This window comes from Rousettus aegyptiacus, unplaced genomic scaffold (genome assembly GCF_014176215.1).
Source record: "Rousettus aegyptiacus isolate mRouAeg1 unplaced genomic scaffold, mRouAeg1.p scaffold_m13_p_4, whole genome shotgun sequence".
Taxonomy (NCBI): domain Eukaryota; kingdom Metazoa; phylum Chordata; class Mammalia; order Chiroptera; family Pteropodidae; genus Rousettus; species Rousettus aegyptiacus.
The window spans coordinates 42,351,869-42,367,312 of NW_023416307.1; the positions used below are offsets into that span (position 1 = coordinate 42,351,869).

Consider the following 15,444-nt stretch of genomic DNA (forward strand, 5'->3'; position numbering starts at 1 on the left):
AGGGATCTGTAAAGTCCCATCAGGGCATAAAAGTGGCCAGAGGACACTGAGTGGTTTTGAACTGTGCATAATCCAAGTGGAAAAAGGAAGGAAGGAGAACCAGCGAGAGCCTCTGCTTTCTGAGGAGGAATGAGGCTGCAGGGTCGGCGGGAGAGAGGACCTGTTCTTGGCCCAGCGTGGGGGTGTTGGTGGCAAGGGGTAGGGCGGGTGCTGGGATTTTGGTCTCAGCTCTGGCTATATGATTTGTGTGACTCTGGGCAAGTCCCTTCCCTCCTCAGGGCCCCCATTTTCCTTGATTGGGGTTGGGGCATTCTATCCTTAAGGTCTGTTTGAGCTTTTCTAACAGTGGCAGTGGAAGCCAGATTTCCTGACTGTCTGGGTCAAAAGCAGGCTGGCAGTAGTCCTCACCATTCTCCACGCTGTGCAGAAGATGGAGTATTCAGCGCAACCCTAAACTGAGGCACGTGCTGGCTCACAGTGACTATGGTTGTCAGTTCCTAAAAGCCTGCTGGAGAGGTGGGGCAGGGAGGCAAAAGAAGATCCTCCCTCCTGGGTGTCTCACTCCTCCAGGGTTAGACAGGGCCCTGGGGAAGGCTCTGTATGTTGGAGAGGGGGCTTCTAGACCTCTCCATGCTTCAGAGTCAGTGCTTCAGAAGGGGAGAGGCAGTGTGCTGGCGAAGTTGTGTGGTGGGGAATTTCTTAGGAAGACAGGCTCTCTTGGAAATAGCTTTGAAGCAAAGGTCCGACACCATCACTCCTTGAAGGAAAACCAAGGAGCAGAATGTTTTATATGGCCTGGGAGGCAGTGCAGCTATGGGGAACTTGACCTGGCGGTCCCAAGGAAGACGCGAAGAGAATGGCCATTACTGGGCACAGACTCTAGGCCAGGCCTACAGCTTTAAAAAGGTTATTGCTTTTAACCCTGTGGCAACTCTGTTAGGTAGAAACTGTTAAGTTCCCCTCCCTTCCAAAAACAAACAACAGCAACAAAACAAAACCTTGAGCCTCAGAAAGATGGAGGAACGTGCCTAATATCACATAGCTGGAATGTGGTAAAGCTGGAATTCAGACCAAGGCCTGTTTGACTGCAAAAGTATGCTCAGAATAAAGGATTCAAGGCAGAGACAATCTGTCTTAAAATGATAGGGCCTCTGATGGTAAGGAAGTGAGCTTGGTGAGGGATGAGCTTTATCTCTAATCCTCTCAGGGAAGACATCTCTGCTGCGTAAACTTATTAAGTGAAATGCGGAGTTTCCTGACTTGAAGGCAAAATACTCGTGGTGTATTATCTGATGTTATTTTGCCCACTGAGCTTCAGAAGCTTCAGATCCATGCAAAGTGTATGTAATGAAATCGACTGATCGGTGGTGAAATATTTCTAGTTCAACTCGAACCTGATTTTCAGGCATGACACACATAAGGTACATTGCAGAGATCTACACCGACCAAACAAATTACAGCTCAGATTGATGCACACACTACCCACCTGCCTCAGTAAAGCAAAGCTAGAGGAGATTTGTAATCAGGAGGGATGTTTTCTGGTTGTGGGGTCAGGATCAGTCAGAAACAGGGAGGTGTGTGTGTGTGGGGGGGGGGTGTTGTGGTGTGTATAGAAAGAACACCATGTTTGGAATTCTAGGACTTGGCTGTAGTCCCAGATCCGCCAATTAGTGTGGCCTTGGACAGGTCAATTAGCTTCCCTGGGCTTCGTCTTTCTAATTATAAAGTGTCTCTGTAGAGGATTAAAATAAAATGATGAATGTAAAATATTTCTAGCATCTAGTGCTAATTTCAAGTAGATGCTTAACAAACGTTGAATGAATTGGCCTGAAAATGAGAAGAGATGGGTGCTGGCGGCGTGCTGGAGCTGGAAAAGATGCAGGCCTCTGCTTAAGGACATCCATCCTGTGACAGAGCTGCTGGCCGTGGGGAGGGGGTTGCGCATGGAAGCCGACCGGAGAAGGCTGAACTTGTGGGTAGAAGCTGGGATTCTGCTGGCTGGTTTGTGGGAAAGGAGGAATCACTCACACGGCAGCCTCTCCTTTGTATGTGTCCCTCTTCCTGTTAACTTTGTCCATGCTCGCCTTTGGGCCGCTGACTCCTAGTTCAAACCTTGGAGTTCTAAGTCTGTCTTCTGCATCAGCCTCCTAATTGGTCTCCTTGTTACTGGTTCCTTTCCTTTTCCTCTGCTCTCACACCCTCCTGCTCCTGACCTTCATCTCCTCCTGCTAGTCAAAGGAGCATGTACAAATTCCATGGCCTTCCCTTTTGCTACTTCTGTGTGCCAGTTCCCTGGCCCATGTTCTCTTTCTCTCATCACTGTCTTTTCGAATCCTTTCCAGCTTCAAGTATTAGCACACAGTACATTCTGTCTTGTTCATCCATCCATCCATCCATCCATCCATCCATCCATCCATCCATCCATTCATACATCAAGTATTTACTGATCACCTCCTAGGGGCATGGCACAATTCTGGGCAACTGGGGAGAGTTCCTAAGGAGGCCCCCTCCTTTTCTTGCCTCCTGTACTCATGATACTCTGTTTCTGCCGCTCCATGCTGCTTGCATCTTGTGCCGGTATTAACATGGTTGTTCTACATCTATTTTCTATATGTATACTGTGAACTACTGGAGGGCTAGAGCATGTCTCACTCTTGCTTGCATCCTCCATGGCACCTGGAGCTCTGTAGGTACTTGAAGACAGGCTTAAATCCAGGCTCTATGGTACATTGTCTGTGTGTTTTTAACTCCATTAGCTTCCGCGTCTTCAGCCATAAAATGAATTAAATAATTAAATATGCAACAGGCCTGGCCCATAAGTAAGTGCTCACCAAATAACAGACCAATACATAGTTATTGATTAATTGAGAAGATGGAATGCTTCTTGTACAACATAGAAACAGATCAAGAGGCATACCAGCATTCATGCTGTGCAAAGCATGTGCCCAGCATGGAGTTTTGCCGTGGATTGGGTCTCAGGAGGCACCCAATATTAAATGGCTGAAAAGTTGCTACAAGGTAACAGGGGCTGGTGTGTGGGCCAAGATGAGGCAAGCACAAGAGGGAAAAATCTAAGATGTCTAGGCCTGCTAAAGACTCAGTCTAGAATTTTCTCCTGTAGGTGAAAAATGAAAGGTTCCTTGGCTCTGTGGTTCTGTTTTGAGCAGCAAACCTCCTAAGGCAGGAATTAAGTTGGAGTTTAACTCCAGCTTGAAACCGTGAAAGCAAATTTCTCCTTTGCAGATGCTGAACAGTCTCTGAGGTCTTTGGCGGGGGTGGGGGGGGGCGGTTCTATAGTATGAGTTTGAGTCCTCTTCATTTAGAAGTCGGCTAAAGAAGAATGAATAATAGCTTTGCTTTGAATTTCCAGTGAATTCGAGTTGGGTCAGGGCCAGCCAGAAATGGGGAGGCTGGGGCAGGTACTCTGGTGTGTGTAGAAAGAACTCCATGTTTGAAATACTAGGACTTGGGCTCTAGTTCCAGATCTACCAATTCTTGTGACCCTGGACAGGTCAATTAACCTCCCCGGGCCTCATTTTCTAACATATAAAGTTTCTTCCTGGCATTCTTAAGGGGAGCAGCCGGCCCACCAATTAAGTGTTTCTCAAACTTTCATATAAATGGCAATTGACAGGAGATCTTGTTAAAATCTGCAACAGGGATTGGCAAATCATGGATCAAGGGCCAAATCCTGCCTGTCGATTAGTTGTATAAAGTTGTGTTGGAACACCGCAATGCCCACTTGTTTATGTGTTGTCTCTGGTTGCTTTCATGCTAAGTAGACAGAGCTGAGTAGTTGCATCAGAGACCGTATGGCCAACAAAACCTAACCTGGACCTTGGCAGATGCTTCATAAATGTGTGCTGAATAAATTGGGCAACACCTGATGCCAGTAACAAGGAGGGACAGTGGGCTTTAGGAGAGGGGGGAGGATGTGTAAAGAGGGGAAAGATAATGCCTACTTTGAGGCATGTTGATTTCAACATGGGCATTTAAGGAATGAATGACAAAGCTGTGATTTCTCATGAAAAGCAAAGCTAGGTCTCTGTAGGCCTGCAAGTGTTTAAGAGGAATGACATAAGTGTTGCCACAGTTAATTCCCTGAGCTGAGGGGAATCCCAGTGCACGCACCCCTAAGTACCCCTAGGCTCTTTAGTGGTCACTCGCCCTACTTCATCTCAGCTCCCAGTAGAGACCTTGGCCAAAAATACCTCTGTGAAATGCACACTTTTTAGGAACATTTCTATTTTCTCTCCACCCACTCGAGCAGTGAGTGGCTGACTATGGCTCACTCTATCTTTCTGGTCAGATCTCCACCGAATGGGAAAACTGGGAACCTATAATTCTGGACAGCTCCTGAACTCAACAGGCCACTTTCTGTTATGGTTTCATAAAAGTGAAAAGAAAGTCCCGAGACACAATGAACTTAGGTGCTCACAATTATTTTGTTGTCTCCTCTGAGCCTTGAGCCGGCAGCAGCCTTGAGGTTGTGTCTCTGAGATGAGAGTGTGACTCTGAGATGACTGAATAGCATCCCATTCCCTGGTTTTGAGATTCAGGGCATGGTCAGTACAATGACCGAAAATCCACAAGGGAACAGTGAGCAGGCAGATTGAGCCACACGTGCCCTGCAAAGTAGTTGAGTCAACTGACTTTGAGGCAGGAGGCTTTTCCCCATCAGGCAAGGCTTTGGCATCAGGGCAGCGAAGCGCCTGCATCTGCGAGGAGGGAGCCTGTGTGAGTGCCTGCTCAGTTTGTTCGAGTCCCAGGCTAGCAAGGTGCACTTGTGAGCTATACTCCGGCTTGCTAGCCTTGCTGGAGTCCTGGGTAGCTATGTGATTCTCCTTCTTGGCACTTATCACAGATTCTAATTATATGTCTATCTGTGAGATTACTTTATTGAGGCCTGGCTCCTGCACTCCGTAATAGCTACAGGGACTATATCTGGTTTTGTTCATTACTGTTTCCTGGTACCTGGAATTTGGCAGGTGCTTTATAAGTGTGTGTTGAATAAATGACAGAAAGCTTATCTCCACTGCTGGGAAATCGATGCTGAGTGTACATTCTACCACCTTTCTGTCTTTCTTTACCAGGGATTGCAAAAATTATTACCCAGTGAAGTTCTGGGGTGAGAATTTGCCCTTTCCGTTTAGAATCTTAGCCAGGATACCCTGTTTGTAGTTCAAGTGGGATTGACTAAGAAATCACTGAGAGGAATGTTGCTTTCATATCAGATAGCCATAGGGGCCAGGTGTGGGTGACGCAATCTCAAGACTGCGGCTGGCACAAGGCTGAAGGTTGGATTGAGGCAGATAGGAGCCTCAGGGAAGAGTTTAAGAAAACGTGTAGGAAGTCCCTGCATTCATGTTGAGGGTGAAGCCAGAGGGAGACAATGGCAGAGCCGTCTGGAGGCTTCGCTCCCCAACCTCGCAGGGACCGGTCCGGCTTTGTGCTGTGCCCATCGTGCTTCATCTGGATCCAAGACTTGGCACCCTTCCCCTCACCTTGCTTCACTGAATAGCCAGCTCAGGTGTAACTCCCACACTGGCCACAACAGCCAGACACAGGTAAGCACCGTGCCAATACCTAACCCCAGAGTTATAGGTTGTTAGATCTACAAGTAATTTCAAGAGAATCTAGACCAAATTCCTGGAGCAGAGGTCAAGAGGGCAAAATCCCAAATTTGGCTCCTTCCTTATCATATCCTACATACACATCACTTAACAATAATTCTGATTGCTGTTGATCAAGGCTCACCATGTTCCAGGAACGCTGCTAAGTGCTCTACATGGATGATCACATTTAACCCTCAAACGATGCTGAGAAACAGAGACTATAATTGTTTCCATTTTACAGCAATGGTTCAGTGGAGAGGTTCAGTGACTAAACCAATGTCACACGGCTGGTGGTGGGAAGGTCTGGGTCTTCCAACATCTCTTTCAATGTTCAGTGTCTTACTCTATGCTGACTCTCAATTACAAGTCCACCAAGTTATATTTGAATTGCTTATATGAAAATAGTTGGCATATCTCTTACTTATCTAATGATTCCAAGAAATGAAATTCTCAACCTCACTAACACTCACATGTAACTGTTAATGAGACTGTTTCCCCTCCCAAGACTTTTCACTAAGCGCCTGTTCCTGTCCACCTCCAGGATCTACTGCCCACTGCTCTGGCAGACCAAAGGCAAGATTCCTTCCCCTTATCCCCTTCCCTCAACAAATATTTTTGTAAAACAACCTGAGCCAGGTAGGACATTAGGCTTTGAAGGGAACACAAAGATGAACATATGCTCCCCATTTTTCAGGTACTGACAGGAGACAGATATGATGAGGATACACAAGCCTGTGAAACAGGGCAACCTATAACCAGTGTACTGTTAAGACAGAAGGCAAAATTAAATGCTCTAGGAATTCAGAGGCTGGATTCACTTCTATAGGCTCCAGAAAGGAAATGGCCCTAGCGGTAGGCTTTGCAGGAGGAGCAGAATTTCAGTGAGTATATATGGAGCCTTTACTGGACTGGGTCATAAACACTTCCCATTTTCTGAGTGCCTGGCTTGTGCAATACACACAGCAAGACTTCAAATAAATTTTCTAATTGGATACTAGCCACTTGGGGCTAGACTAGGAATCACGGGCTTGGCTCTGATGCCACCACTAAACATAACTGTGAGTCCTACCCCTTCTCTAGGCCTCTGTTTTTCCCCAATATGAATAGGAACATGGATGTGAGTGGATATAACCTTGCTCATGGGTTTCTGGTTAGAGTTACGTTAAGTTAATATATGCAAAACTATTTGCAAGCCAAAATGAAATATGAATACAAAAGACTGTCACTATTCTTGTCGGTATTATAAAAACTAAAAAAGAACCATGCCATGTACTTCTCATTGACCCAAAAACCTTTTATTTATTTATTTATTTTTTTGACTGACTACACTGAGTCAGGTGCTGGGGATACAAAGATGAATAACATCCAATCTCCATCCTAGGAATCTGAAAGGTCTAGGAAATGAGACAGTAGGTGCAGCATAATTGATGGTAAGAGTTTAATGTGCTCAAAGGCTGGGATGGAGTTTGACAGAAGCTCTATTCTTTCTAAGTGATAGTGCAGGTAGATGGCAATACTAAAGATACAAACTTCAAAATCAGGAATTCAACTGGCATGCTCTAGCATAAAATAGGATTAAAGGGGAGAGGAAATTTTTTAAAATAAGATTGAGTTTTTGCTGTGTTCCAGGCACTTTCACATCCATTATCTTCAGAAAAGAGATCCCTGCCTTTTCAGCTGCTAGCCTATTAATTGTGGGACAAAACGCACTGGAAGAAGGAAGAAATTTGCCATATTCTGTTCTAAGTATTATTATACCCATTTTATAGATGAGGTAGCTGAGACTTAGGGAAGTGGAGTAACTTCCTAAGGTTTATAAGACTACAAAGTGAAAGCCTAAATTTTAACCCAGGTTGTTCAACTGCTTGGTGTTTTTCCCAGTACTCCTTCTTATTTTCTAATCGGCCAATTTCTTACAGAATCCATGCTAAGCTCAAACCATCTTCTTTCTTGGATTACTTTTCTAAGGAGAAAGATCAATTTGTGATGAGAGAGATTTGACAGTAACTCTTTTATTGTCATTCTCTTTTCTCCCTCATCTCTAATCCCACTGAAATTGCCAAGGAGTAAAGAATCCCAACAAATGAAGAACTGGGAGGGAGAGAGAGAGAGAGAGAGAGAGAGAGAGAGAGATCCCTGCCTTTTCAGCTGCTAGCCTATTAATTGTGGGACAAAACGCACTGGAAGAAGGAAGAAATTTGCCATATTCTGTTCAAAGAGTCCACGTAGATCAAAATCTGACCATACCTTAATGTTGTGGATCCATAAGGAATCTATGATCTATAGAAACTATATGATTGTCAGACTTGCTTATTTCACAGATAATGAAAATTTAAATTCAAGAGGACTTGCCCAACATCATTGGTTCTTCATCAAAAGTCTAGACTTTTCCACTAAAATAGTTTGCCTCTTTAGCTTTTCCCCCATTAACTTCTCAACTTACATGAGATCGTGGCCCTTTCAAAAAGAAAGCTCAATGTTGGTGTCTCTGCAAAGCCCAGAAGCCAGGCCCCCTTCTCAGCCTCCACTCTGATTAGTTCATATCCTCCTCCAAAGAACAGGAAGTAGCCTCATTTTTAGCTCTGAAAGCACATTCTGGGGTGGAAAAGGGGGATTTGAGGAAGAGAGTTCCTGTACATGATGGTCAAGAGCAATCAGCAGACACATTACTCTTGCATGAAGGGGAGGGCATATGGTCAGACATGTAAGGAGAAGATGAAGGCTGTCCTTGAGTCCTAATCAGAACATGTTCTTAGCAAGAGCTTTCCCAAACCCTCAGGTTGGAGGAGAGGGCGGATTCTCCCCTGATTTTGTTCTAAAGGGGCTGGATGCCAGACTGAGGGTTGGGGCAGGAGCACCAGGGTGGGAAAGTTTTTAGGAACTTTCCACAATCTCGAAGGCTTCCCCCACCCTCTGCTAGCACCCACAACTTCCTCTGCCAAGAAATAAAGGAGGAACACATTATTCAGTTTAATAATTTATACAAATTGAAAAGTTTACCATTTGAAATAAAACTTAAGAGGGCAATAGATAAATAAAAATTCCTGAGTCTTCTCTTAAAGGGTAGAGGTGTGGAGATGATCTCTCTTGATGACCTTGCCTTAAAATATAACAATCTGGTTGTTTAACAGATGGGTGTGAAATAAGCAAATAACTCTCTCCTTAGATGGTCAGCCAAGTTTTGTCTCCTTCTACTGGTGGGATCACATCCCATCTTGGCATTAATAGCCTGGGACATCAAAAAACACAGACCCAGATTCATGGACATTTGTCTATCTCAGTTGGTCTCAAGCCTGACAATTCATCACAGTCACTTGGGGAGCTCATTACCAGGAACCAACCCAGAGATTAATTAGGTAGATCTGGGCTAGGGCCCAGGAATCTTCATTTGCAATAAGCAAGCCAGATCTAAGAGCCAATGATCTGGTTTGATCCCATTCATTCGGCTATCAAAATTTTATATACGATGCTAGTTATATATGACGCAAAGAAAACTGAGATGTCATAAAGTAGGTTACTGGCACCACATGGATTCAAATCCAGTCTCCTGCCTCCCAGTGTAGTGTCTTTGCTAATGCCCCCCACATTTGGCTTCTCTCCCCCAACTCACCAGTTCATTGAAAACCCCTGAAAATTAGCAGGGTCCTTTCCTTCAGTCCACAGAGAAGTCAGAGCTGCCAGGAGCTCTGACTGAGTCCCCACTTGGCTCACTGTTGGAAATGGCCACTAAGGGGTAGAGGTGAAGGTAGTTTTAAGGGTACTCTAAGAAAGCAGTGTTCTGTATCCTGGTGGGTTAAAAGGAGAAAGCACAGCTCAAGGCTTCTAAGACACACTGACTGGCTGTTCAAGGTAGAAAGAATAGTTGGTTCATGGAAGCAGCCTGCTGTGTTAGAGGAGCAAGGGGGAGGGAGGGGAGGAACAGAAGATGAAGTCTGGGAGGTAACAGGAGGTTAGATCATCTGGGTCTCCAGGCTACATGGAGATCTTTGACTTTTACTCTGAGCCACTGCAGGGTTTGGAGCAGAAGTGTTATCTGATATATTTTTTCAGGGGTACTTTGATGCAGTGGTGGGAACTGATTGTATAGGGCAGTGGTACAAGCGGGAAATTCAGTTAGGAGGATCTGCAGTAATCCAAAGGGACAGAGGGTGGTGGCTCAGACCAAGATGGTAGGAATGCAGTGGCGAGAAGTGGGTGGCTCCTTTACTTTTAAAAGTAAAGCTAACAGATTTTCTGATAAATTGGATGTGAGATGTGAGATAAAAGGAGGAGTCAAGGATGATGCCAAGTGTTTTGGCTCCAGCAACTGGCAGGTTGGAGTTATCAACTGAGATGGAGGAGACTGTAGGAGGAGAAGGTTTGGGGGAGGTACATCAGTTCAGTTTTGGACGTGCTGAGTCATTGGCATTCACATGGTATTTAAATAAAGTCTCACCACTGGATGAGGTCATCAAGGGAGGAGCACAGATAGAAAAGAGAAGAGGGTCTTGGACTCTACTTGGGGACCCTCCAGCATCAAGAGGTTAGGGAGAAGATGAACAATCAGCAAAAGAGACTGAGAAAGAGTCACAGGTGGGGTAGGAGAAAAACCAGGAACATGTGGAGTCCTAGAAGCCAAGTATTTACAGGAAGAGGGAGTGATCAATTGGTTCCAATGACGCTGATAGGCAAGGCAAGATCAAGGTTGAAAACTGACTATTGGATTTAGTTTTTGGAGGATACCGGTAACCTTGACCTTGACAGGAGCAGCATTGACTCTTGACGGTACGGAGTCCCACAGTTTGACTACTGACTATATTTAGGGCTCCCTTATTGTTGATTTGTTGATTTTCTCTTCTCAATTAGATTGTACACTTTGTAACATCAGGGATGATAAGTCAGCATGTCCCCAGAGCAATGGTCCTTGCCAGGCTGTAGGGACTTCTAGAACCTGCTGTAGGCCCAGATACAGTTTGCGAACAGGCCCACCTGAATACCCCTCCCACTAGGGCATTGACCTACAGAAATTTTCCTCATTCCTGGCTTACCTTGGATACAGAATTTCAGTTCCTTGGGATCAGTGACGACCTTCCTGCTTTCCCGGATCACAACCCGGTTCTTCTTTGTTTCTCCCCAGAGATTGGTGCCACCATACATGCTGGGAATGTTGAGAATGGCGATGCCTTCAAGGAAGATGTTGCTCAGGTCCACGCCAACTCCATCACACTGTGGGGCAGGGAGGAAAGTTATCTGTTAGTGTCCTCGGCGTATCACAAAATAAGGTGGTGTGTACATGTGTGTGAGTGTGTGTGTGTGTATGTGTGTTGAGGGCTCTCATCATGGAGGATGTGATGGACTCTCAGCCACAAGCTTGCCTCCATCAGAAGCTGAATCCTGGGCAAAGTTGCTCAGGTCTAATGCTTTGGGCACTGCAGTGAGATGGGGGCGATCCAGTCCTGGTCAGCTCTGGAGAAGATAGCATAAGGTTCCAGGGACCCTCTATAGATTTAGAAGGGCTTAAGGGATGGTTTATAAGACAATTGTCAACCTGTTCTCTAGTTCAACCTCATTATCATTCATTCTGGCCTTTCCTAACAGTTGTGAAGAGTTGGTAGGACACTGAGTCCATAACCTAACACAGTAGATTCTCAGAAATGACATAAAAGTTTCATTTGCCACCTCTTATTTTATCCCTCCTGTGAAAGCACAAGATTTTAAAATGTGGAAGCCTTTCAGAATTTGCCTGTCTCCCATATCTGTATTGTGAGTGCAATTTTGGCATGTGTGCTTGCCGATGTTGCAGAGTTTCTTTATCCTGTCTCCACTACTCGCCTCCCCATCAGGTACGAAAGGGCAGAAAGCTTGAATTTTCCCATTTCACATATTGATAATGTCATCCCACTTTGCCATAATGTTTATCAACACAGCAAGAAATAGAGTATCTTGTTCATCAAGATTGTAGGTAGTTTACTTCATTTATGGACAAAAAACCAAACCGACAAACAAAAAAACTGGACCCATAGAAGTGAGCTAAGTTAATGAAAATTGCACAGCTGATAAATAACAGAGCAGAGATTCTAAGTGAGGGGATTTGACTAAAAGCTCTAGCTCTTTACCTTGCTTATTGTGATGCAGGGAAAATCAAAAGCATTCAACTGAAACCCATGGTCTTTGAGGTTACCTACAAATCCAAACTTCTAGAGATTTCTCAACGAAGGAGGACTAGAAAGGTAGGTCTCGTTGCCATGCTGGTTTACCTACTGATTTCTTTGATGCTCTTAATTTACAGTATCTTATCCTCGTGACTTGTTTTTCCAATTATAAAGTGGAATAGAGCAAGCTTCTCTGGTAAATAGGAACTCGTTTTTATATTGAGAAATTCTGATGATTTGAAAGGTCCTTTACGTTGAAGCAGATTCTCTTTCTTCCTGCTATACTCATTAGTCTTCTCCTCTTTTCTGAAGCCAGCCAGAATGACCCTCCTCCCTCTTCCGTTCAGACAACGCACCAGATATATGATGAAATCATCATCATTATTGTTCATGTGTATTGCCACCTGCCAGGGAAGCTTTTGTATACATCTCACCTATTACCACCATAGTAATCTTATACATTAGTTACTATGGCTATCCCCTTCTTACATTTAGGGAAACTGAGGCACTGAGGCAGTTAAGTAACTTGCCTAAAGTCACACAAATGGGCGTATATAGATTTGATAGGCAGTCAGAACCCAAGTCTTAACCACGGCTGTACTTATCCTCCCTCTCACACCACCAGTGGCTGCGTCTCCTCTGAGCTGAGCACTGCCGACTCTCTCGGTCCCCTCCCACGAGACTTGGTTTTCAGACATTCCCTATCCTGGTTGCCCTGTTCTGCACACACTGTGGTTCATCACTCTCCTACTCCGTAAGGCCCCCAGCATTAAAAAGAACACCAATGACAGGATCTGATGGCACAGGAAGCAATACCGCTGACACTTCCTGGGCTCGGATCTTATGACACTATCAGACCCCAGAGATGAGATAATGCAGGAAGTTACCCTTATTGTTAAATATGGTCAAAGTCACACTAGCTCTTTTGTTAGCAACTAGATGACAGCTGAATCACTTCATCGTGAATGAGTGCTCATCTCCACCACCCAGACCCCTCTTCCCATCATCTGCTTCTCAACCTGGTCTTCCCTATCCTGAACTCGTATAGGTATTTTTTTAAAAAAATAACTTAGACACAGGGATTTACATTTATGTCAACTAATTTCATCTGGCTTTTAGTTCAAGCCTCGTCTGGTCCCTCTAGTTTATTTTAAATCTTCATTCTATGACCCTTTTCCATAGCTCTCCTATCATTTGGAGATTAAGTTATTAATACATATATATATAAATGGCAAAAACAGGGGCCAAGTCTTCTCTTTGGTCATTGTGCATTAAATAGCCCTCAGGGTGTGGCTGCCCCCATCGTGGCTACATCCCCTGGACTAAACGGTCCTCTTTTCATTACAGTGTGGAATCACAGAACTTAGAGACGAAAGGGACCTAAGAGAGCATGCCCCATCCTTCATATATGAAGCCCAGTGAGGTTAAGGAGCTTGCTGTGGTTCACCCAAGTTATTAATGATGGAGCTAGACCAGTATCCTGGTCTGTAGACCTCAATCCTGTGATCTTTCCACTAAAACACAAGACATTGTGCTGAGATCAAATATCATTTCCTAAATGACCACCCTACAACTTCTATCAGAAAAAGAATGAAAAAAAATCAAATGCTTTCTATTTTTTTTTCCTTCAGGTCATTCTGCTTGGCCTTCATTTGGCCTGAAGTCAGGCTTACAGGTCGGAGTTGCTTTTGTGCATTCCTAGCTGGGTGCATGCCCATCCCTCTCCTTTCCGCTTATGTGTGAACTGTTTCCTGAAAGCATGAGTTCAACCCAGAGCTCTCTGTTGCTGTCATGGTGATTCTCTTTTAAACTCTTTTCCCTTTTTTTCTTCAACAGAATTAATGAATTGTTAGAAATTTATTTCATAATGTCTTCTAGCCTTTCGTCCTTTATACACAGATTCATGCTTAGGGATTTAGCCTAGAATCCCACTGGGTCAGACTTTTCTCCCAACTCTCTGAAACGAGTTCTGCTCAACTCTGTGCCCAGCACCATCTTCCTGCATCCCATCAGCTCCTAGACAGCAGGGCCACTTTTCCTCTTGTTACTTCCACGCCACCACTATTCACTTCATATGAAAACTGAGAGGCAATGCGGTGTTTTGAAAAGAGCTTGCCTGGGTTTGGAGAGATATGAATTTAAATCTAAGCTCCTTCACTCGCCAGCTGTGTGTTCCTGCACTGGTTTCTTAACCTCTTTGGGCTTTAATTTGTCATTTGTAAAATGGGGTGAGGGGCGGGGAATAAACACTTCAAGGGTTTGATTGGTCTCTGGAAGGTAGTAATATTCCATAAACATTTTTGTTATTACAGTTAGTAGTAATATTACCTGTGCCATGAGGCATATTTCAGCCTGAAATCATTCTCCCTCTACCTGAGACCTTGCTGGAAGCATTTTAATGGCCCCATGGCCTGACCCACGCTAGTGAGAGCCTTGTCGGCCCATGCCTGCATGCCGGTTCTTAGGGGTTCTTGGCTTAGTCATCACACACTGATTTCCTTCCGATCTCAGGTCCGCTTAGGTCTCACTAAAGGTGGAAAGTTGCCCTGACGGGTTTTGGAAAGTGGAGCCGAGACCGGTACACTGCCTACTTAAATGGAACACAGGCCCTGGGGCCGCTCCCTGGCGGGTTTCAGAGCTAAAACCAACAGTTTCATGACGCCATCTGCAAGTCCCACCGCCGCCCCACCCCCGGCCCCACCCGCCCTGCTCTTGACTCAGGGGGCTTCTGGAATGAGTACCAGGAGGGCGGCGGTCTCTGCGCGCACCTTTAGCAATCCCTAACCTAGGACTGAGCTAGCCGGCTCCCCTCTAAGCCGAGGCTGCGCTGCAGTAGAACTCAGGTATTTATAGCCTAGTTTGGGGCTGAGAGAGCTCTCGTCCCGGGCAGCGGGCACGCACACGCCCCAAATTGTGCTCTCAGTGTGTGCGGGCGGCGAGGTGCCGGACCATAGCCGTCCAGGTCTGAGGCGGCTTGCAGGCACTGGGTGGGGTGGGTTGCATCAAGGCCAGCCCGGCTCCTGCCCCCTTGGAAGCAGCTCAGGAATCTGCCGCGAGCCCAGGCGAGGAGCGGCCCGCACCCGCCTCCGCCCAGGCCCCGCTGCGCCGGCCCGCAGCTGTCGGCTACGTTCAACACTGGTCCCCTTTGCGAAGACAATATCCGTAGTTTTGGTTTCTTTCTGAGCCGGGGATTGTTTGCTTGGTGGAGCGCCAGTGCATAGGTAAACAGATACTGGGTTACGAAGCCAAAGCGTAGTTATGTGCAAATGAAATGCACCTGGAATGTGTATCCATCCTTTCCCTCCCACCCGCTGCCCACGCCCGACTTGATCTCTAGAACCCCTGAAATCTCTGTAATTCTGGGCAGAACTAGGACCCGCTAAGGTGCCCCCTGAGAGGGAAGGAGAGCGGAGAGGCGAGGGAGGCCGCTGATGCTTCCTGCCGCGGCTGCGGGCTCCTCCCCGCCCCCACCCCCTACCCCAGTGCCTGTCCGCCTCTGGGACCTGAGCAGGCGGCGGACCTGAACCTCCCCTCCCTGAGCGACGCTGCCTCCATTTCAGCCCCGTCGATCCTATTTCTGAAGGTCCTCAGAGAAGGAGATCCCATAATTTATTTGATGACCTGTTTCAGTTTTTAGCAACTAGGAAATTCTCCCTTCTAACCTCGATTCACGGTGCCACGGATTATGTCGACTTTCT

The 15,444-nt window shown here is 45.8% G+C and overlaps 1 protein-coding gene across 5 annotated transcripts in view; it reads right to left on the reverse strand.

The window, feature by feature from the left end:
* DGKG (diacylglycerol kinase gamma) overlaps positions 1-15,444 on the reverse strand; it is a 186,233-nt gene that overhangs the window by 33,299 nt on the left and 137,490 nt on the right. For all 5 annotated transcript variants that reach the window (XR_001598790.2, XM_016159730.2, XM_016159733.2 and 2 more), the window contains one exon: positions 10,643-10,820. Coding sequence is in view for 4 of the 5 variants with exons in the window: in XM_016159730.2 (XP_016015216.2) it covers positions 10,643-10,820 (178 nt within the window). In the remaining variant the exon portion in view is untranslated. The remainder of the gene's footprint in view (positions 1-10,642; positions 10,821-15,444) is intronic.